Here is a 24205-nt window from a genome sequence, read left to right as displayed (position 1 = left end):
TTCATAATCACACGATAGGCTTGAACAGGTGAGGAGCTGACTCATGCAGAAAAGGAAAGCATCTAAATAATATTAAACCTCATCTATAGCACAGTGCATTACTGCTTATCGTTATCATATCATGAACTACATGTACTTTGTGTTACATGCTAGAGAAAATTGCAAGCCAGTAGATCTGTACCCTCCCCTGATAAGTAATGGTTAAGCCCGGAATGGAATATCTAGGTCAGAGAAGGCATTCCAGAGGGGTAGGGGTGAGTCTGTCACAGGATTCCGGAGAGTGGATACGTGGAATAAAAACCTGGCAACTTGCACTGAGTCTCCCGTTTCTTCAATTGGAAAAGAACACTCTAACTTACTTTTGGCAGTTTGTTCCAGTCCGCAGAAGAATAACAAGATATATATGTTAATGAAAAACGTTGTAGCAACCAAGGCTGTAACAAAAAATATCTAATAATAATGTTACTAGTTATATCTGCTGCCTGTCATTGAGTCTGCCGGCGTTTTCGCGAGTTGCGCTTTTTTTGGTGACTTCTAAAAAAAGGGACAATTCAATTCAAATTTTAATTTTTGACTATATGGATGACATCCGCGCCTGCATGAATTTTCGTGTGTTTCCAAAAAAAAAAAAACATTTTTTTTGAGCATACTGTAAATCGCACAAAGCAGTTGCATGATATAGCAAATATTTGACGTAAATTGCAAAAAAAAAAAAAAAAGAAGGATAATGTTACTTATGGCTATGGTCCCTCCCCATCTGACCCACATTGACACACCTCCAGAAGAATGGACTCTTCCAATGACGTTTTAGTGTGTGATTGGCCACAGACCGTCGCGCCGCCATTTTGAAAAGTTATTTTGTGACGAAGAAAATTTCGGGCCAACTTGGGTTCATAAACGAGCGGTCTGGCTGACAGTTTCTTGGTAAGAAAGCAACTTTTCCTTAATACTGTATATGTAGTTATTGAAAAGAGGACTTAGGATAAGCAGAACTGCTGTCAGTGCGAACTATTAAAGACATGACGTGCCATGATGTCTGTTATATTTGATTATGGGAGGGGTAGCCGCGGCGACTGTTGCAGGGCTTCTCTTGCTTGCAGTCTTTTACATTAGCCTGTTGTTAGGGCTAATATGTAAAAGACTGCAAGCAAGAGAAGCCCTGCAACAGTCGCCGCGGCTATGGGTGCTCTAGCCGGGTGCCAGACTGTTTGCAAGGGTGTAAACTAAACAGCCCAGCTCTGTGGCTCCAGGGCCAACCATAGCCTGGATGCTCAACCCATAGCACAATACGTCACTAGGCCCAAAGTTAGCCCAGTAGAGGAGACCAGGCTAACCTTTATAGAATACTGCCTTTAGGCTTTACTCCCTCTAAATGTCACATTCTACACTTAAGTTAACCTGTAAAAGACACCCCATCATAACACAATTTTACATTCTTTCAGTTTGCAACGAAGTCCTAACCGGTGTCAAATCCCACGCACCCTTGTCTGTCCAGCGCATGCGCCCCGCCCGGGTAACCCTTAATGACTACAGGCGAACTAGCAGTGTGTCACAAATGCTCAATGACCTGCAGTGGCCTCTTCTCTCTGAAAGGAGGAGGAGCACTCGCTTTACAACATTCTCCAAAGTAGCCCACAGATCATAGAGCTAGAAAATGTCAATCAGCTCGAAAAATTTGCAGGGGTCCACCCCAAAAAAGTCTAGGGTCGGCAGGTTTTTCTAGGGTTGATCGGGAAACAGGAAACAACATTTTTTCCTAGGCCTATCTCTGTCTTGTGCCAGGTGCCATTGTTGACGTAAGGGTGACTGCCATGGATGAGGTTCCACAGCTGAAGGAGGATGTCCGTCGGTTACGGGAGAAACTCCGTAACAACGAGGCAGACCTGCACCTGGCTGCACAGGCAGGGAAACAGCTGCTGGAGGCCAACAGCGAGCTACAGCTGCAGCTGGAGGGAGTGCACAAGGACTACACCAAGAAGATTGAGGTTTCAAAATACAGTTGTAACTTGTACTAGTTATTACTTAAGTAGGAAGAAAAGTGTTGTTTTTTTGGGTAATACAGTCCTCATATGCACCCAGGTAAAATTGGGTCCATACACTTTTTAAGTGCAGGTATGCAGAAGAAAAAAAAAAGGATTTCAAGCCCTGACATGTTATAATATTAATTTTGCTATATAGCTGTTGCAGCACTGTACCAAAAGTTTTCTTCCATATTGTAAATCGTACAAAGCACTGCAAAATGAGCACAGAAGTGATTCTAATGTCATAGGAATGACAAAATTAATTCCAAAGAAAAGGAAGAAAATCGAAGAAAATCAAGAGCCTATTATTTGCCATACCATACCCTGTGTGTTTAAAAATTAAAGTCGCTTGTTCAACCGTTATGACCGCATATTTTTCATAACGAAGGCACCTTTTTTGCCAAATGTTATTTTTTACTAGTATTCGCACGCTCGCAACAGTTTGGGGGTTCCCAGTGGATGTCATCCATATAAATCATAATCAAATAAACATAGCCTAACCGAAAAAGAAGTATTTCTCTCCCATCACTGTGTTGTACAGTCCCTGGAACAGGAGAAGTACAGTCTGCAGCTGAAAGTGGACGCTGTACGGGGACAGCTGGAGGCTCAGATCGCTGACCTGGACATACAGCGGCGGGACGAGGTGGCCAAGGAGAGACAGCAAAGGGAACAGCTCATGACTGAGCATGCTCACAAAGTCAAGACTCTCACTGTAAGTGCTTCATGGAAGTCTCTAGTTAAAGTGGAAGCCCAGAAAGTCTTAAGTTAAAGTGTCTGAAAACCTCAAAAAGACGTAAATTTCAGACTTCTGAGAAGTGTTTTGGGTTTTTATATGTAAATATATATGTAGATGTACTTCTAGTCTAAATGTGATTGTATAATGTAAATGCATTTGTACATAATCTAATTGGTATTTACAACACTCACTGGTCATGAATTCTTGTACTATTTAATTACACACTGACATGCTCCAACCTTGCACATGCTACTGGTCACCTGAGCAAATCTATAAAAAAAGCCCTGTCCCTGTTTCGTGACTCTAGGACCAGATTCGTGACTTGAAAAACTCCCAGGAGGAAGCTGCCATGCTGGAACAGCAGCTGCGAGACAAGGTGGAACAGCAGGAACAGCTGCTGTCTGAGGCCCAGAGCCAGCGAAGGGACCCTAACATGTCCATCAGCCTGGGAGAGGACACCATGGCACTACAACTGGAGCTGGATCAACTAAGAACTGACAAGGTGAACAGGACACAGCAGTTATCTTCTTGCTTCTCATGATCAGATTTTCCCATTTTTTTTAAAAAGTAGAGTTCTTTTGGTTGTACAAAAGTACTAGTAAGTATAGTAAAATAACAATAATAATTGTTTGATTGCATATTCATGCCTGACGGCTAATTGCAAGACATACAGAAGAAACATTGATATAAGAACAGGCAATTAATACACAGAGAACTATTGATAACTCCTAAAAACTACTGGGTTTGACTTCTTTTTTTAAGACAGAGGAAGACAAAAGATCCCACTTTTTCTGTAATTTGTGGGTTTTTGGAAGTTAAGAAGAGAGTAGTTTTCATTTGTATATGCGTGAAAGTTAGGTTAGAATTAATAATATAACTCCACGACCACTTGTGCAGACAAACCTAGGTCTGCAGCTGCGGGACTCGGAGGACACAGTGCAGCAGCTGCGCTTCAGCCTGGACAAGCTGCAGCAAAACTCCGCAGCACTCCAGCACGAGCTGCAGGAGACAGAGAGGAAGGCAACAGGCTTCTACAATGCACTGGAGGTAAGGCCTAGGAAAAAAAAATCAGTCTTATGATGGAGTCTATGCTGCAGTTGTAAGTCAATCGTGGAGTTTTCTTACCAGTTTCAAACCCACTTGAGAAGGCAGTATAAGAATTGATTGCACTGTTTTCTATTTATAGTATCAGTCAGTCTGACATACATCTACGCTTACAGTATGACGTTTCTAACTGTGGTTCTTCCTCTACAGAAAAGTCGTGAGGACATCCTGGGACTAGAGGCACAGATAGAAGCCCTGAAGCTCCAGTCTGTAGACCCCAACAGTCGGGGCAACTCACTCTTCGCTGAGGTAAACAGAGTAGTTTTTTTGTTTGTTACTACAGGACAGAAGTATTGTTTTTAGTGGTGCTGACTTAGGGGGTTTCTGTGTTTGGATACCAGAGTTAGACCTGATGGTCTAGTTAGACTGGTAGTCGAGTTAGTTTAAGTCATGCAATTATGGAAGTGAATAGGCAAAGATTGGGTTTTAGTTGATTGACACTGTTGTATGGCCTGTGTGGTCACCAGAAATGTACCATGGTTAACAGCAAAGTATTACTATTAGTTTATCATACAATCCTAAAGTATAATATGCATGTAATAATCCATTCTATGATGAATTTATGAACACAAACCATATCTTAGACTTCTGGAAAGTCTGAAATCCCTGATGTCTTGTTGTACCTGTGCAGGTGGAGGACCGTCGTGTGGCTGTGGAGAAGAAGATGATCAGCCTACAGGTACAGCACGAGTCTCTGAAGAAACAGCACATGGCAACAAAGCAGCAGCTTCAGAAGTTGAAGGTATATATATTAGACTGTACCTCCATTCATCTGTTTATTATTTTATTTACCGAAGGAAAATATCATTTGTTTTTGCTCTGTTTCTTCTTCTGACCTGGTCAGTGACCTGAACTAGACCATCTGTCACCATGGTAACTGGTAATGGGTGACATAATGTTGCAATTTTATACTATTACAGTAGGAGGGATTTAGACTCATGTCACCATATATGTGAATGTGTTTGACTTTGAGTAAGAACCTTTTCAGTCATCAAAAATATAATGGTAGGCAAAGATAGTCCCATAACCTTTTGAGGCTGTAAGGGTAGTGGACTGTTAACTGGGGTCGTGTGGCATGACAGCATTCTGCGCAGAACCAAGAGGTCCTGAGTTCGAATCCTGCCATGTAACCAATCTTGTGCCCTTCAGGAAGGCACTTTACCCGACTTTCCTCACTTCACTCAGGTGAAAATGAGTATCTACAATGTAGCTTTGGTTAGGGCCGTCCCTCGGATAGGACGTTAAATGGAGGTCCTGTGTTTGGGGAGAGCCATACCCCACACTTAAAAAAAACACAATTTAGCCCTTGGCTGTTACTAGTGTTAGGAAGGCATAATGTGTTGTGTCACTGTGTGTTATATGTTTTCTTAGGAAGTGTGTTGTCAATGTGTGTGTATGTTATCTTGGGGTCTATATGGCATTAAATGTTGAGGCTGTAAGGGTAGTGGACTGTTAACTGGGGTCGTGTGGCATGACAGCATTCTGCGCAGAACCAAGAGGTCCTGAGTTCGAATCCTGCCATGTAACCAATCTTGTGCCCTTCAGGAAGGCACTTTACCCGACTTTCCTCACTTCACTCAGGTGAAAATGAGTATCTACAATGTAGCTTTGGTTAGGGCCGTCCCTCGGATAGGACGTTAAATGGAGGTCCTGTGTTTGGGGAGAGCCATACCCCACACTTAAAAAAAACACAATTTAGCCCTTGGCTGTTACTAGTGTTAGGAAGGCATAATGTGTTGTGTCACTGTGTGTTATATGTTTTCTTAGGAAGTGTGTTGTCAATGTGTGTGTATGTTATCTTGGGGTCTATATGGCATTAAATGTTTTGTGTCACTGTGTTGTATGTTATTTTGAGATATACATGGTGTGTTGTTCCTCCAGGCCCAGTTTGCTGCCCTGCTACAGATGGGAGGGGGACGGGCGGATGCCTCTCAGGTCCAGCGGCTGGAACAGGCGCTGTCCCAGAGCCGTGCTGAAACACAAGTGCTGTCCAACAAGCTCAAGGCCACCGAGAAACAGCTGGAGCTGGTAAGGGCACAACTCCATGCGCAGAATAACCTAAAAAATAAATTCTGTAAATCACTACTTTATTTTATATTTGCGGTTTTCGGGGTCACTTCTGTACCGCGAACTTATCATTACCGTGAACAAATAATTTGCCGACTTGCTTTTTCGCTGCACCTGCTGCCATTTTTTTTCAGACCGTAAACTTTTGCTACCGCAAACATAAAGTGATTTACAGTATACTGTTAGGTGGCACCAATTTATTACTTCTGGGACAGAAGTATTGTTTTGGGTGGGGCTAATTCATGCTAGGTTTGTATGTTTGGGTTCCAAAGTGAGTGGGCTGAGATTGGGTTTCACTTGATTGACAGGGATTTGACCTGGTATGCCCTGGGTTCAAAGATGTGGTCACCAGGAATGTTTGAAACATAAACCATGGTGTAATAGTAATAATGTATCTACTTAATTCTTAAGTTTGAAATCTCAGATTTCTTGGTCTTTGTTTAAGATTAAAGATGCATCTCTCCTGGTTGACCTGTTTTAGGTGGACAACAACCCCAGGAAGACCTTTGAACAGTACCAGAGTAACTTCACCGAGCTCGGAGGCCGCAAAGACTACGCTGCCTTCCTGGAGGATAGACTCAAGGAGTCAAAGTAACATTCTTTTCTTTTCTTCTCTCTCTTTTCTTTTATGTTTCTTTTTCTGTAGTTGGTCATATTATCACAGATATAACTTTCAGACAAAGAATGAGTTTTTTAACACTTCAATCCTTGGTTGATAACTCTGGTACTAGGGAGGAGACCAAAAAAGTGAAGGGCCAGTTGGAGCAGCAGAAGTTCCTGCAGATGGCAGACAGGGACAGGCTGCTGCACTGTGAGAGGAAACTGTACGAGGCCGAGAGCAAGGCTGAGTCCCTCCACGGGCAGAACATGAAGCTACTGGTGCAGCTGGAGGACATGAAGCTCAAATATCAACCAGGTGGGTGGGGAAATGGAGACAAGAAGATAACACATCCGTAATTATAAGGAGATTGTAAATTGGGATCACGGGGATCCGGATGTACATGTATCTGATGCCTTTTCGCCCAGTGTTTTTTAATGAGAGGACAGTGACAGGCTGGATAAATGTTAAATGGGAACTATGAGGCTCAAGATGTCTTGCTCAGGGAGGACTGGTGTGATAGACGTCGTTGAACCTGAGGAATGCATCCACTCTACTTTATAATTTATGAGGGGGAGGGCCATCTGTCAGAAGGGTACTTGTATGGAGGATGAGAGGTATTACATCATACAATCTTCTCCACTGCTCTAATACCTTCACGAAAACCCAAAACACTTTCTGAAAGTCTAAAATCTATGATTTCTTTGGTTTTTTTCAGAACTGCTTGACAGCACCAAGGTTCGAACTGGAAGGTTGGAGAAAATCCCCCTGGGGAAGACAAAGGACAAGACAGCATCGACTGCAGCTGCCGGCGCTGACAAGGGAATAGCAGGGAAGATAGCTGGGGACAGCGTAGTAGTGAGTGGTGCTGTCAAGAACAGCACTAACACAGCTGCAAAAACCACAGGGAATGATAGTACTACAGAAAGTCCTGCCAATAACAGTAAACCAACAAATGTTAGCAAAGAGAGTGATAGCGCAGTACCCAGTGAGGCAGTTAGGGGGAGCTGCAGTAATGAAGCAGCAAAGGAAAATGCCCCTACTGACCCTGACAATATCAGCACCAAAAATGTACAGAAGGGAAAGCAAACTGAAATGAAGGAAGAGTTGAACATGGAAACAGAGGAGTTTGTCAGTTCAAGGAAGGTTCGCTTTGATGCCCCCATACAGCCAGTCGGTAGGTTGTCTGTGATTGGTCGCAGGGATTATGACAGTGATGATGATGACGATGATGAAGATGATTCAAGAAGTGTGAGGCGACCTATTGGTAGAGGGCGGAAGTCACATAAAGTCGTACACGTGCCTTCAGATGGTAGACCAGAATGTAAGCAACAATAGCCAGGAATCTTTATTCATAGGTAGATACAGATCTTGTGTACACATTTATGTATTTGTAATGTATATGTAAGACTTAGTCATCAATTCTTTTTGAAAAAGAAATACTGGTAATATCATTGAGGAGAATTTTTGCTAGGCGGCCTATTTATCGAACTTGATCTTCCTCTTTGCAGTCCCTATCCACCCACTAAATACCATACCCTCCCATCCACAGCTTCTTGAGTTATATTGTACAGATACAAACTCACAGTAAACACAAAATTCGCTGCAGTACCGTAGGGAAATGCCAGGTGATTAGTTTTCAAACTTGACCTTTGTTTCCACAACTGCAATGTACAGTACCTACCAAATATTATTAGGACCCATCCACTGGGGCTCTTTTTGTAGATGTTTGAAGTAAGAACTACCATATGAATATTATGAAAACAGAGGACTAGGAGGAACATTTGAACAACTAGATCATGTGCGATTCTCTCTCTAAAATTGTATGCACCACTAAGGTATGAACCATGCTTTCAGGCCAATATTTATATAACTGTTTTTACTTTGCCCGTGGATATCCTACTTTTCCCAGGCTAGGTGAGGAAATTCAATAGTACTTTTTTGTGGTCAATGGTGAAAGTTTAATATTTGTGATATAATATAGGTTGAGGCAACATCGTAATACATTGTACATGACGCAAATAAAGAAACAATATCTACATATGTTTAAAGTTAAAACTTTTGATCCAACACGAAAATTCTCTCACCTAGAGCTTTCAACCAGTCACTCTGGTCTTCCTCAGTAGACTGACCCAGTGAAGCTTGTCACGTGGCTCCCGTCGCGGTTCAAGCTTCACTGGGTCAGTCTACTGAGGAAGACCAGAGTGACTGGTTGAAAGCTCTAGGTGAGAGAATTTTCGTGTTGGATCAAAAGTTTTAACTTTAAACATGTAACTACCAACACAGATGAACTTTCATGATAATATCTACATATTTTATGAGAATAAATGTTGATTATTTGAGATCGTAGAAGTCTAGTATTTATTCGGACTGTGTGTCTGTGTATGTATGTGACATTGTGTGTGCGTGTGTTTCTTTCTTTTTTTTTTCTATCATAGTTTGCAGCATAAACCTTCAACAGCTATCGCAAATTTTCTTGCCAAACCCAATAGGCATTAACTAAGTGTTTCATCAACATCTTGTAATTTCACAAGTCGGAGTGAACCGAAATTCTATCTTCATCCGAGCACTTCGCGCCTACACGTAAATGACCAGAGCGTGATATGATTTAATAACCACGAGGATGAAATATCAATTCGGACATTTCTAATCTCCAAGCAGATCTTTTGGTGACTACAGTATCAAATTGGCGATATCGTCAGCCGCATAGCCTTTTTTAAGACGTGGTTGTTAGTGACTTGGATACAGCGTCTAGTCAGGGTGCCAGGGATCGAACTCATGACCGCTCGTGTCCTGCCATTCAACGCCACAACATAATCATTGTGACAAGGTGCCTGTCTCCATAGCCCGGACAAAGATGAACGGCAGCTTGGTGAATTTTACCCAAGAGAACTTTACAGCACACGAGACATTCTGGCAGTGTGTCCAGTGGCGACTGGAAACTGAGGAGGACTACAATCTGGCGCTAGCCGCATGCTCGCATCTCCCCGACCCGTTTCAGGTCCAGAACAGGAAAATCGGGATCGCGTCCGCCGTGGTGGGGGCAGCCAGTATCCTCCTGAACGGGGCGGTATTGTCTGGAATTTTCAGAAACCACCAGCTGACTGAACCCATGTACATGTTCGTGGCAAACCTCGCCGTGGCGGACTGTGTAGCAGGTTTGTTCTCTTTTCTCTTCTGTGCCATCATGTACGGGAATGTCATGCAACCACTAACATCACTGGCCTTATTCTGTTTGTTCTTTTTCGTGTTGGTCTTATCAGCTGTCGGTGTGGTCCTCCTGTCAATGGACCGTTATCTGGCCATATTCCACCCGATATTCTACCAGACCCGCATGTCTGGGCGACACGTTGCCGTGAGTCTGGGGATCGCGTGGCCAGCCTGTGCGCTTGTCTGTCTATCTCCTCTCATGGGCTGGAACTGCATCGATAACGAAAAGGAAAACTGTATGAGGAACTCTCCCGATAACTACCTCATACTGATCAACATTATTCTGATCGTGGCTGTGGTAGCCGTGGTCTTCGTCAACGTTAGCATCTTCATCGTACTGAAGCAGCGCTTCTCTAGAATGGGACTAGTTCAGGAGCCTCAAGACAACCTGCCCGCCGCACGTCGCAGGGAACAGCGAGTCACCGCGAGAGAACGGCACCAGCTCAGACTCAAACTGAAGACGGCGGTGACTGTGGTGATGATTGCGGCGTTGTTCATCGTCGTTTGGCTGCCGGTCTGCGTCGGCTTCGTCAGAGGTGTCACCTGTCACGCGAGCGACCAGTGCACGACAGAACCGCGACCTTACTGGGGGCTGCTGATCGCATTCTGCGGTTCCGTGGTTAACCCGTTCATCTACGCGCTCAGGATCAAGAAGATTAGACAGGCTCTGCTGCGGAGAGCGAGAAGACTGGCGAACGTCGTTCACGAAAGACTGTGGTGGACATCGACCCGAGTACTGGACATTCAGATCGTTGGAAATATACAACGGATTGATGCTGGTAATTGAAAATTGGAGGTACAGATAAACACATGTACACTTTGTATTCGCCATAGGTTTTACTTCATTACGGAACAAAGGAAATGTTACATGTACTGATTTGCACTGAGAACAATCAGACATCCTGAGACAACCTGAAGAATAACGATTACGATGCCGAATTCGCGATTTTCTGACTCCAACCTGGTTTAAATTGCTGCAACTTTTGACCCCCGTAGTAACACGAACCCAGCAAAATTACAAGCACTTCACGTAATTACAAAATACACGCCAGATGGGGTCCACAACAGAATCTTACGCCATATGTGATCCAGGATGGAGTTTCTTATATCGAGTTGCACCGTTGACTAACCGACGTATAGATACTGAATAAATCTTTGGCCCATGAAGAGGAATTTCACTCATAGTGTCCCTTTCAGATGTACATAAACTAAAGATATTCTTCCGTGTAATGGTTGAACAACCGCTGGGTGCTTTGCTGTTTTGATTAGAGTAATAAAATGTTACACTGGACGTTCTGTTAGTGCTCACTGGTTTCAACACTATTATACCTACCTTGTATGTCGCACAAAAGCTCATATTTTTCCTTTCACAAGGCTTAAACATTTATTAGATCACGCCGTCTATGTTTGGGATACATACAGTAAACTCAACAAGCGTTTGTCTAGGGTTCTTCTTTTCATCAGCATGAAAGTTCATCTGAGTTGGTAAATTACATTATTAAAAACTTAAACTATTCTCCAACTCAAAATTTGAGTCACCAGAAATTTTCGACTGAATCACTCAGTCTTCCTCAGCTATCTGACCCAAATGCTGTGGACACGTTCTTTTCATGTTTTGAAGTGTATGATGTATACAAGTGTATGATGAAACTTGGAGTCAACATTTAAATATTTGACAATCACAACCAACGTCCAGTACTACTCGCGTACACAAACAAACAGACAGACAAACAGACAAACGCACACAAATATGTACACATCATGTCATATAACGTTATATACATCATCCACTGTATCCTGCATCTGCAGTCAGTCTTTCTTCATCTCTTTCCACTGTGTCCTCTGTCTCGCGAGCTCTCTTAGCTCCTTGATTTTCTTTTAATTTCTGTTGTGGGAGGGCCTAGCCCTCTGCGCTTACATATATACATATGGCAGAGTAGGAACTCCGATCTGGTACAGTGGTAGAGTCGGCGATCACAATTGGAGTCTCTGTTAACAGAAACTCCGATCGGAATCCACAAATTCTACCGTTCAACTGAACACCATGCATGCGCCACTGTCCGAAGTGCTGAAACGTCAGTTGTAGTGTTGCTTTCCACTGCATCAACAGTCAAAATAGTGATGATAACTGCCCCTGTTTTAGATGGTTTCAGTACACTGACATGTTAGCTATAGCTACTATGCACACGTGGCAGGCTTTTGAGCCACTCTAATGTACGTACTTTAAATTGTCAATGCGACAAATCTTTATCAGACCATTTCTAACCTTTCCACATATTGTTGGAAATGGGGCGCTTGGAAATGGGTTTAGAACGGTTGGAAATGTGAAACGGTCGGATATGGATGTGGAACGGTTGCAAATGATTGTTAAACGGCTGTTAATGGGTGTGGAATGGCTGAAACCAAAACGGAGGATTCCAACCGTTCCACACCCCTTCCGTTTCCAACCGCTCCTAAGTAAGGCCATGTTGATTTGATTATATGGATGACATCCGCGCGCGCATGAATGTTTGGCCGTTTCAAAAAAAAAAAGTTTTCAACCATACTGTAAATCGTACAAAACAGTTGCAAAATGAGCAAAAATATACCGTAAGTTACAAAAAAATAAGTAAAAACTATACCAATGTCGTAGAATGCCAAAATCAAACGAAAAAAGACGAAATTGTAAGGAAATGAACTTGAAGATTAGATTATTCGCCAAACCATATTCTGTCCCATTTGTTCAACCCTCATGACCACGTAGATTTCATAATGAAAACAACTTTTTTTTTTGCAAAACTTTTTTTTATTCGCACGCACGCATCAGTTTTGGGGCTCCCGGAGGATGTCATCCATATAATCAAATCAACATGGCCTAATATTCTAACCGCGGCGAGTGGGTTTACGGAAAAGGTTGGGCGGGCAACAATCAGACCGGAGTGTCCTCCACTTGGACATGTCTGCACATGTCTGCCTCTTTCTCCCATGATGAGACGCTGCGGTCTTCGTTATCCCCCACGCGAGCCTCAACTTCGTCCGGACACCGGTGATTTGGGGCGCTGTCGTGCCGTCGCCGATCGCCAGTGGGCGTATTGACCCTGCTTCTCATGACGATCGTGTTAGCATTACGAGTTCTCAAGCTTTGCCGATGTCTGAAACAGGATGAGGAAACAATAGTTTGCTTGGCACAATTATTTGTTGAAAATATACGATATTGCAGTTACATCTGAATTTACATATACAGTGGATTCCGCATATTTGTATAGCCCATTTGTCGGCGCATTTTATAGTTAACATTACATGTCATTACAAGTACACACACACACACACACACACACACACACACACACACACACACACACGCACACACACACACACACACACACACACTTTTTCTTTTGGTGTACAAAATCCTTACTTACTTTGCCGGGAAGAATATTCCCATGAGCCTTCGCTGGAAGTGTTGCCCAAATATGGTGTAGAGGTACGGGTTAATGGCGCTGTTGGTGATCATCAGCATTTCTAACCCGATGTTCAATTTGGCCGGTGCTTTGAACCAATCAAATCGCTCGGCGAGGTACACCAGGTTCTTGGGCAGCCAACAGATGACGAAGACGACGACGATGGCGAACACCATCCTGGTGGCTTTCTCCTGGGACCGCTGCGTGCGGTCCAGCCCGGCGGCCGGGTTGCGCACGTGCCACAGGATGCCGACATGGGTCCCGGTGATCAGGACGATCGGAATCACAAACGACAGGAAAAGTACTCCTATCTCCGACAGTCTCTCCCAGAACCCCTCGTCCCCGTTGTGTGCCGGGAAATCGTAAATGCACATGGGAGTGCCACAGTAGTCCCGGGGGGTCCCGATCTCCGCCCAGATCACCCAGGGGAGGTCTATCACCGTGGCAACCACCCAGAGCAACACGCAGACGATTTTTGCCGTTCTGGTGGTTTTCCAATCGAGTGAACGCAAAGGGCGCGAGACACAGAAATATCTGTCCACGCTCATCGCCGTGAGGATGAAGACGGTGTTAAACATGTTCAGACCGGCTATAAGGTAGTACAGACGGCACAGGAAGTCACCGAAGACCCACCTGTAGTCCATGACGTTGCGGGTGACCAGTACCGGCACCATGGACAACATCAGCAGGTCCGTCGTCGCCATGTTCATCACGTAGATTTCGGCCGTCGTTCGGGCCTTTTCGTGTTCCCGAAGAACGGCGATGATCAGCGCGTTTCCGACGACTCCCGCCAAAGACAACAGGCTTAAGATAACGTTATACGGCATCAAGTCTTGTAGGACGATCATTGTACAGTTTGTACTGTTTGTCGGATTGTTTGATGAGTTTCCGAAGAAGGAATCAATAATATCATCTGTTACGTTGCCATTTTCCGTATTGTTGATGTCACCCATCGTTCGACTATATTTCTACATTCAATTGTATTTCAATATTCTTTTTTGCAGTGATATTAATCGAGAAGCAATGGAGAGCTTAGCAAGGCTTTATGTCGTCTCTCGCAAGCTGTTTTCTTGTTCCTCGGCACTTGCCCATGCAATGTTGTCGTATAATGATAGGCGGTGCTGCTGATCCTTCCAACTGACTTTATTATGGTATTCTGAACTTAGACCTGAAACAACAACAAAAACGTCTGTCGTGTCTGAAGCAACATCATTGAAAAAGTAAAAACAAAGGCAAACTGTATTAAAAAAGGAGTTGTCGACAAAAATCTTGCAAATATTAAAGAAGACCTCGAGGTATATCACCAAACAAGTAAAATCTGAGATTTTATACCTCCGGGCTTTTTATTGTATATTTTTATATAGAGTTTTAAACAAAGAATTTCTCGAGACCGGACACCCCTCTGTGTGAGGGGTCATATACGTGGACCGGACCGAGAATAGCTTAAACACGCCAAAGGTCAACGGTAGCAACCACTTTCACGCTCAAAGGGGTGTTTGTGGGCCACCAAAAGGCACCATTTTCACGCCCGAAAACACATATACAATAAAAACAAAAGAACGTGCATCATCTGCAGCCCAATAGCAAAACATATACCGAATCTCAAAAGAATCCGTCCACTCAAACGCGAGAAACAGCTGCGAACATGACAATCTAAATCTCTCACAAAACCCTTCCGCGGAAGGATGTCTCCTCCCCAGGAGGTAATTACATGCCTTTATCCCCGAAGATTTTGTTCTAATATGATTTATTTAGATAAGTTACACATGTGAATATGAATGATTTAACAAGAGCAATTCATGTTTGCACGAAGACACGTACTACAAATGTATCTGCAACTACAGCAAAGTGTAACTCATCCGAGGAAAGTCCCAACAATATAAGTCTAATTCAATTAAAACGATAATCTTGTTACTAACTTAATATTTTGAAAGGAAGTCTATTCCAACAATATATGTCTAATCCATTTAACAGGATCATATTGTTACAAATGTAATTTCTGAAAGGGAAGCACTAGAAAGGAAGTCATTAGAAAGGAAATAGTCCAATAAATGATACCCCCCTAGGAGCAGCTGGCGTCTGTAGATATAAGGCCATGTTGAGTTGATTTAATGGATGATATCCTCTGGGAAATTCAAAACTGTTGCGAGATTGTGAATAAAAAAGTTTGGCCAAAAAGGTTGCCTTCATTATTATGAAATCTACGTGGTCATGAAGGTTGAACAACTTGACTAAACACACCGAGTATGGTATCCAATGCAATCCCCAGAAATTGCACCGAATGCCTTTAAATGTATTTTCTTATATCAAAGAAGCATCCTCACTAGAGGCGTGCAAACGTTTTCTGTGATTTTCTATGCAACAGAACAAATTTACGTTGACTGTCTCAGAAGCTGATGTGTTAGACCGAAGGGCGGTTATACTGACTGCAAAGATACCGCTACAAACTTTGTTTCGTCTCCAATGTCAACGAGGATTATTGTGCGTCTGTGTCCCAGGCAAGTGCGTCTGTGTCCCAGACAAGAGTGGAGATGTGCCCCAGGCGCAGTTCTGGATACACGAGGACTATCTGTGCTGGGTACAACACGCACACACCACAGGTCTTGTCTGGTATATTGCTGTATATACATGCATGCAGTATTTGTGGTCGAAGCGAAATTTATGTTGACATAGTATCCGTATTTCCAAGGACAGTTGTCGTGAAATTTTGTATCAAAAGCAAAAGAGAGTGCTAAGTAAATGAACTAGCCAGCAGAGAGGGCAAATACCTTACCGTGTTCCTAATATATACTAGTATATAAACACAAAGCCGCTTTGCCACCTTTAACGCTGTCCTATGGCTGGTTAATTTAGCCGGTAGACTATTCAACATATTTGACCAATTTTAACTGGACAAATTTCACAGCTTGCAAGATTAAGAAAAGTACTCACCGACAAACCGCTGCCAGGTAACGGCTGCTGGTCTACAGCTGGAGCCCGTGAGATGTGCAGATCACGCTTGCCTGACGGTCAACTGTATAAACATCTAACTGCCTAGGCATCCTCTGTACGGTTACTGTCATAAGACCACAAGGAGAGGACAATCTCGAGAAAGTGTCCTGCAAAACTCAGCAGTCTTGTTACGGAAAAAGGCTGTTTTATATCTTTGTCGGCGGTTGGCTCTGTCACAGTCTGCCTGAAAGTGCATCGAAATCGGACGACGACTTTTGACCAATGTGACCGCACGCGGCCGTGACAATCTCACGATTCGGGGCCACACTCGTACTCACCCCGCAAAGCTGAATGCTTTGACCGGCCAATCTCACACAGAAAGGAAAGGTAATAAAGGACTTAGCTTCAGTGTGACCCTCCTCAACCAAGTGCCGGCTATATCTCTGTGCACGAGACGAGGTTTACAAAGCCCGTGTAAGATGCGTTAGCTAAGGAGGAAATAGTTTGAACCACGTGACTTGAGATGTGGGGGAAGTTCTGGGAAGCTCTCTGTACGGGCAGGATGTCATGTTAACCAATCATGGCTCATCTCCGTTACCATGGTAACCGCTGACGTACGCACCAATCCCAGAAGGGTTTACTAATTTGTTTGCCGGGTCTGCGGACTGTGTATATATATAACGTTATATATATACGATAGGGTTTTACTTTTGCTAAAAGTACTGAGAAGATTATTGATGGTTTTATTTAATTCAAATAAATAAATGAGTGGAGTTTTGAAATATTAGCCCTACTTTTGTGGTCATAATAACCATGGATTGGTAAATCCCTAAGCTGGAAGCCCAGTCCTACATTATACTGTCTGGAGAAGAAAGAAAAATGAGACTTACCATAATGCAGATTTCCATGGACACTTACCGGACGTGAGTGTGGATTTGGGGGGTTTATTAACCTATAAATCAACCGTCCGACTTCGATTTGCACGCGAAGATTCCAGGGGCCGATTGTAAATGCCATACCACTGAAATCGACCACCCTGGATAAAAAGATTTACAGAATTTTTATACTTTACTATATCCGTCTTGAATTTTTTTTTTTCAAATCTAGGCTTTTGGGAGTTGTATAGATTCAGTATTTGGACCAGATGATAATCATACATGTGTGTTTATGATGCATTGTAAAAAAAGTTTGCTATAAATCCTATATATAGGGTTAGCATTGCCTATATAATATATTTTTGCTTGACATTTGCCAACACACACGGATGTCTTTGATGATTTCTTTTCATCTTTCGCCCTTCGTTGTACCTAACATCTAAATTTTCATCTAGATTTTTAAATTAAAAAATCAGTACCTAGCAGACATGCCAGCAACACAAAGGAAAAGTAACAACGACAAATGTCAAAGATATCAATGTAGATACGGCAAGGTGCATTACAACTAAGCCTTAAGAGGGGACCAACACACTCGGGTGTTTTGATAATGTCTTTTTATCTTTTCAACCTTCTTTATTTCTAACATATATATTTTCATTTAAATTTGAAAATAGGTATCCAGCAGGAACGCCGGCACTTTAAAGGAAAAGTAACAGCGGCAAATGTCAAAGATATCTATCTAGATACGGCAAGGAGTCTTACAACTAAGCCTTAAGAGAGAACCAACACACTCGGGTGTTTTGATAATGTCTTTTTATCTTTTGCCCTTCTTTGTTTCTAACATATACATTTCATCTAGATTTAAATCAGTATCCAGCAGGCACGCTAGCACCGGAAAGGAAAAATAACAGCGGCAAATGTCAAAGATATCCATCTAGATATGGCAAGGAGTCTTACAACTAAGCCTTAAGTGGGTCTGAACTCCAGCGGAGGATCTTTAAGTGAAGCCCTCACAGATTCACGGAGACGTAGATAAATCTGTATCAGCCCCGCCAGGTTATACATGTATGAGTTGGCTTTGTTCCCAGGCATCTCGGCTTACTCTTCTCCTGCCAATCTCAACACTGAAAGTCTTACCTTACCTTAGACCTTAGATCCTCCCGCAACTACTGTTGCATCGGTCGACTAGTAGTTCTGAAAGTCTAGTCTCGATTATATTCAGAGTGTGCATGGATAACCTTCCACCCACACCCACCCACACACCCACACACGCGCTTTGTATTCCCACCAGAATTTGTTACCACATGCATCACTTGGAGACAAAATATGGTCGTGAAATATTTGAACGAACAATCTCTAATAAACTTTAAAAAAAGTTGCAAGCTTCCTAAAATACCCTGGCCATTCATCTAGTTTATAATGTGAAGAGAGTGGACAAGCGCATAACATGGTTTGCAGCCCGCTATCTTTCCAAGAAAAGCCCGTCGATTGCTCAGGAATCCTGATATCGACTGTGTAGAATGGCGATGTAATCTGGCCATCGATTAATTTGATGCGCGTTGATCATGACAAATAGCCTCGATATCAATGACAGTGACTCCGCGGATTTGCTCAGTACCGTGTAATAGTTGCTCGCGGATCCCCATTTTCTGGTCACGCGTGTTCCTCAGAATCCGCCAATGGTCATTTGAGCGGCAATGATGTCATTGACCACTGTATCCCCCGCTGAGTAAGCATGGCAAAACAGCGTTAGAGTTATCATGTTGTATCCAGATATCGATAGAGATTAGAAGAGAGAACGATGAAAACTTGACAGTCCGTCGAGGTGTAAAGATGCTTTAGAAAGATGCTCGTTCTGGTAATTGACGGACATTACAAACTAAAAATATCTTGAACGGGAAGGGGAATCTAGGGTCCCGAAGTAGAGAATCTTTCCTGTTCGGGTCAAAAATGTGTTGTCAAATTATATGAAAATCAAAACTCCGGATAAAACTGCAAACTACATTGTACTCCCTCTAAGAAACTGAGAAGAACACCAATGTTCAAAGGTGTCCACTAAAGTCTAGCCTTTCCGAAGTCTAATCACAGATATCCACGGACGCCTTCCAGTTCAATTCTGTCTATTTAAAAAAACCATTGCGTAGCTTAGATTAAGAAAGGAATCAATGAACAAATCCCTTAAAATGTATGAATTCCTATTTGCTGTGCATTGACACGGTTGTCACTGTATATTCCAGAATTACAATACCGAATGCTTTCTACTTCCCCTTGTTAGATACCGAAGGACGCTGTGAAGAGGAAAATTGACTTTCTTATCAGTCCATTTTCTTCCTAGAATCTCGGAAAAGTTTGGAAAGACATTGAAGGCCAAAGTCAGGAACTTGCATTTAAGAACTGCAAATGTCGCGGCCAGATTCATCGTAGTTAGGTACGTATGCAGGCGAGTAAATTTAATGAATGGATGACGACCTTTATTGCACATTTGTACAGTTTGTACAGGCTAAGTACAGGTTAAGTACAGGTCACAAGAAAACATAGTTCCTCATATTTTACCTACTTAGACATTTGTCTTCATTTCTTCTATCTGTATAATCTTCACTTTTTTTGCAGACCGACCTTTGTTGTCATTTATAATAGGTATTTCTTTATGAAACGTTTTGAAAATATATGTCATTTGCCTATTAGCCAATAGAGCAGACATTTTGAAACGCATTTGTACTGTGGGGAATTTGAAAATACCACAAGGAAGGAAACCCTAGATTGGACTAATTCTAACTGGCAGGAGTATGCGATTTGCAAAGTCTCAGCTGTAGTGGCAGGATTTTAGGCGGCACTGCATTGTATGCCCATTCTGGCGTGTAATCATACATATTCCACAGGGCGTATTCTGATTGATATCCTTATTAACACTGGGGCTATGTCCAAATTGAAAATGTCACATTATTCCAGTGAAAACTTGCCATGTCGAATAATGCCAATATACATTACAAGCGGCGAAGTAAATCGTTGGAACCGGAGACTACCATGCATTTTGTATACATATAACATACTAAAAAATGTAACTTTTGTACGGTCCTCTAAGTACAAAGTCATGAACCCATTTTTCTTACTATAGTCTATCCTAGCACGCCACTTAGAACAGGCGCTTGTTATAGTTAATGTAGCAGCTATATAAGTTACGATAGTTCGAAGAAACATTCGTGACTACAATACCAGGATCGGTCTCTCCCATAAAGTGAGGAGACGAAAGACACAGACACAGACAAAGCCAGAGGTGACAGTCGTACAGTCAGCAGACTGGCGTCTTAAGATATTAGACACTGTATGGTCTTTCTTTCTAACTGTTCTTAATCTACAGAAAAGTCGTGAGGACATCCTTGGACTAGAGGCACAGATAGAAGCCCTGAAACTGCAGTCTGTAGACCCCAACAGTCGGGGCAACTCACTCTTCGCAGAGGTAAACACACTCTCTTTCTCTTTCTATCCAGTTTATCTTCTGTTGTTCCCCGTAACCGAGGGTTAGACGTGCTTGCACACTGATGCTGGGGCTTTAGTTTGTTTTAGGAGGGGAAACATTTACCAGTGTGCTAGCTCTGTCCTGTGGTTCTTGGGCACAGCAAATGTCAATACCCCTGCGGGTTAGAGTCTCAGCAACTTCACCAGCCAACTGTGTCCCAACAGAGTATTTTTTTTTTACTACAGGACAGAAGTATTGTTTTTAGTGGTGCTGACTTAGGGGGTTTCTGTGTTTGGATACCAGAGTTAGACCTGATGGTCTAGTTAGACTGGTAGTCGAGTTAGTTTAAGTCATGCAATTATGGAAGTGAATAGGCAAAGATTGGGTTTTAGTTGATTGACACTGTTGTATGGCCTGTGTGGTCACCAGAAATGTACCATGGTTAACAGCAAAGTATTACTATTAGTTTATCATACAATCCTAAAGTATAATATGCATGTAATAATCCATTCTATGATGAATTTATGAACACAAACCATATCTTAGACTTCTGGAAAGTCTGAAATCCCTGATGTCTTGTTGTACCTGTGCAGGTGGAGGACCGTCGTGTGGCTGTGGAAAAGAAGATGATCTCCCTACAGGTACAGCACGAGTCTCTGAAGAAACAGCACATGGCAACAAAGCAGCAGCTCCAGAAGTTGAAGGTATTTCCTCCATTCATCTGTTAGTGCTGTGTACCAGTTTGCTGGACTGGTTCCAGACTTGTAGAAATGTTTAGCTTCAAGTCCCAAAAACCTAAAAGCCATTCCGGACTTATTCCCCCCAAAAAAAGTTACATACCCCTTTTCTTTACCCCTTTGCACAATCTGTGCTGCAAAATGAAGAATTTTAGTGTTTGGCGCAGAACCAAGAGTTGTATGTTATTTTGGGCTGTACACATTGTGTTGTCACTATGTGTCACTGTGTGTGTATGTTATTTTAAAAAGGAAATGTACATGGTATAAACTGTGTTTTGTTGTTTCTCCAGGCCCAGTTTGCTGCCCTGCTACAGATGGGAGGGGGGCGGGCGGATGCCTCTCAGGTCCAGCGGCTGGAACAGGCGCTGTCCCAGAGCCGTGCTGAAACACAGGTGCTGTCCAACAAGCTCAAGGCCACCGAGAAACAGCTGGAGCTGGTAAAGGCACAATTCCATGTGGGGAATAACCTAAAAAATAGATACTGTAAATCACAATTTTTTCGCGGTACCTTATTTTATATTTGCGGTTTTCGCAGTCACTTCTGTAGCGCGAACTTATCATTACCGTCCATTTTTCTCAGACTACGAAGTTTTGTTACTACCATTTACAGTATACTGTTGGTGTTACTAGTTGGTGGCACCAATTTATTACTTCTGGGACAGAAGTATTGTTCTGGGTGGTGGTGGTGCTAATTTATGCCAGGTCTGTATTTTTGGGTTCCATAGTGAGTGGGCAGAGATTGGCTTTCACTTGATTGACAGGGATTTGACCTGGTATGCCCTGGGTTCAAAGATGTTCTCACGAGGAATGTTTGAAACATAAACCATGGTGTAATAGTAATAGTGTATCTATTTCTCTTAAGTTTGAAATCTCAGATTTCTTGGTCTTTGTTTAAGATTAAACATACATCTCTCCTGGTTGGCCTGTTATAGGTGGACAACAACCCCAGGAAGACCTTTGAACAGTACCAGAGTAACTTCACCGAGCTCGGAGGCCGCAAAGACTACGCTGCTTTCCTGGAGGATCGACTTAAGGAGTCAAAGTAACATTCTTTTCTTTTTCTTCTCTCTCCTTTCTTTTTCTTTTCTTTTTCTGTTTCTGTACTTGGTCATATTATTACAGATACATGTATAACTTTCAGACAGATCTCCTTATCCAGGACATTTTTTGTTCTCCTACCCTGGACAGTGTTAGAAATACCCATCTGCAGTCTCCAGTTTGCAGAGAAATTTTTAATGTTGCAGAGGAATAAGGAAAGAATGAGTTTTTGCACATGTCTCAATCCTTGGTTGATAACTCTGGTACTTGTAGAGAGGAGACCAAAAAAGTGAAGTCCCAGTTGGATCAGCAGAAGTTCCTGCAGATGGCAGACAGGGACAGACTGCTGCACTGTGAGAGGAAACTGTACGAGGCCGAGAGCAAGGCAGAGTCCCTCCACGGGCAGAACATGAAGCTACTGGTGCAGCTGGAGGACATGAAGCTCAAATATCAACCAGGTGGGTCACCAGGGGACAGGGAGACAAGAAGCTACGGCATGGGCAGGGAGATACAGCATGGGCCTGCAGGGAATAACAATGTTGTGTTGGATGTAGTGGAGGGATGATTTTGTCAGCACATAGTAGCATTGTTTTAGGAGGGGAAACATTTACCAGTGGACTAGCCACCTGCTGTAGTGATTGCACTACTGTGTGGCCCAAGGGCTATTGAACTGGAGATTGGTGCCGCCCTATGCACCACTGTTGTGGGAAGGACTTTAACTTCCACAGTGGCAAAAAGGTCTTGGAATCAGTCATATAAGCACAGGGATATTTACGCAATTGTAACAGATGCAAGTGGGATCCGTAAAATATCCGACATTTGGATTCGCAGGGGTCCAGAATGATTGGAGGGTGAGAGGTGTTACATCATACTGCAATCTCTGATTTTTTTTTCTTTTTCAGAACTGCTTGACAGCACCAAGGTTCGCACTGGAAGGTTGGAGAAAATCCCCCTGGGGAAGACAAAGGACAAGACAGCAGCAACTGCAGCTACCAGCTCTGACAAGGGAACAGCAGGGAAGACAGCTGGGGACAGCATAGTAGTGGGTGGTGCTGTCAAGAACAGCACTAACACAGCTTCAAAGACCACAGGGAATGATAGTACTACAGAAGGTCTTGCCAATAACAGTAAAACAACAAATGTTAGCAAGGAGAGTGATAGTGCAGTACCCAGTGAGGCAGTTAGGGGGAGCTGCAGTAATGAAGCAGCAAAGGAAAATGCCCCTACTGACCCTGACAATATTAGCACCAAGAATGTACAGAGGGGAAAGCAAAGTGAAATGAAGGAAGAGTTGAACATGGAAACAGAGGAGTTTGTCAGTTCAAGGAAGGTTCGCTTTGATGCCCCCATAAAGCCAGTCGGTAGGCTGTCTGTGATTGGTCGTAGGGATTATGACAGTGATGATGATGATGACGATGATGAAGATGATTCAAGAAGTGTGAGGCGACCTATTGGTAGAGGGCGGAAGTCACATAAAGTTGTACATGTACCTTCTGACGGTAGACCAGAATGTAAGCAACAATAGCCAGGAATGGAATTTTTATTCATAGGTAAATATGGATTTTGTGTACACATGTATGTATTTGTAATGTATATGTAAGTCATAAAGTCTTTTTGAAATAGAAATACATGTACTGGTAATATCATTGAGGGGAATTTTTTTCTAGGCCTTAATTATCAAACTTAACCTTTCTCTTTGCAGCCCCTACCCACCCACTAAATACCACACCCTCCATCCATGTAGCTTATGAATTATATTGTATAGATACATACACTGTATGCTGCAGTACCGCAGGGAAATGCCAGGTGATTAGTTTGCAAACTTGACCTTTGTTTCCACAACTGCTACTTGTATATATACAGTACCTACCAGATATTATTAAGACCCATCCACTGAGGCTCTTAGTCATTTGAAGTAAGAACTACCATATGAGCAGTATGAAAACAGGGCTAGGAGGAACATTTGTACAACTACATCATGTGCGATTCTC

General features: G+C 42.8%; 2 protein-coding genes across 5 annotated transcripts; one reads left to right on the top strand and one right to left on the bottom strand.

Moving 5' to 3' along the window:
- Window positions 1–825: 825 nt before the first annotated feature.
- Window positions 826–23843, top strand: LOC109480484 (protein Spindly-A-like). Of its 4 annotated transcripts, XM_019782685.1 has the most exons (12): window positions 826–924; window positions 1783–1985; window positions 2563–2733; window positions 3065–3259; window positions 3655–3804; window positions 4012–4110; window positions 4493–4603; window positions 5743–5889; window positions 6410–6519; window positions 6660–6844; window positions 7245–7907; window positions 23788–23843. In XM_019782685.1, the coding sequence occupies exons 2-11, from the start codon at window positions 1812–1814 to the stop codon at window positions 7862–7864; spliced, it is 1962 nt and encodes a 653-aa protein (XP_019638244.1). In that variant the 5' UTR covers window positions 826–924; window positions 1783–1811; the 3' UTR covers window positions 7865–7907; window positions 23788–23843. The 4 variants fall into 4 exon arrangements, with proteins under 4 accessions (XP_019638244.1, XP_019638242.1, XP_019638241.1 ...); XM_019782683.1 differs by lacking the exons at window positions 4012–4110; window positions 4493–4603; window positions 5743–5889; ... (2 more) ...; window positions 7245–7907; window positions 23788–23843 and adding exons at window positions 20341–20439; window positions 21033–21143; window positions 21467–21613; ... (1 more) ...; window positions 22488–22672; window positions 23117–23740; XM_019782682.1 differs by lacking the exons at window positions 6660–6844; window positions 7245–7907; window positions 23788–23843 and adding exons at window positions 22488–22672; window positions 23117–23740.
- On the bottom strand, window positions 13134–14003 carry LOC109480501 (delta-type opioid receptor-like). The gene has a single exon (XM_019782707.1). The coding sequence runs from the start codon at window positions 14001–14003 to the stop codon at window positions 13134–13136; it is 870 nt and encodes a 289-aa protein (XP_019638266.1).
- Window positions 23844–24205: the final 362 nt, after the last annotated feature.

The sequence above is a fragment of the Branchiostoma belcheri genome, unplaced genomic scaffold (genome assembly GCF_001625305.1).
Source record: "Branchiostoma belcheri isolate BF01 breed outbred unplaced genomic scaffold, Haploidv18h27 scaffold51, whole genome shotgun sequence".
Classification (NCBI taxonomy): domain Eukaryota; kingdom Metazoa; phylum Chordata; class Leptocardii; order Amphioxiformes; family Branchiostomatidae; genus Branchiostoma; species Branchiostoma belcheri.
The sequence above is the reverse complement of the archived record's forward strand: the minus strand, read 5'-3'. Positions and strand labels throughout refer to the sequence as shown.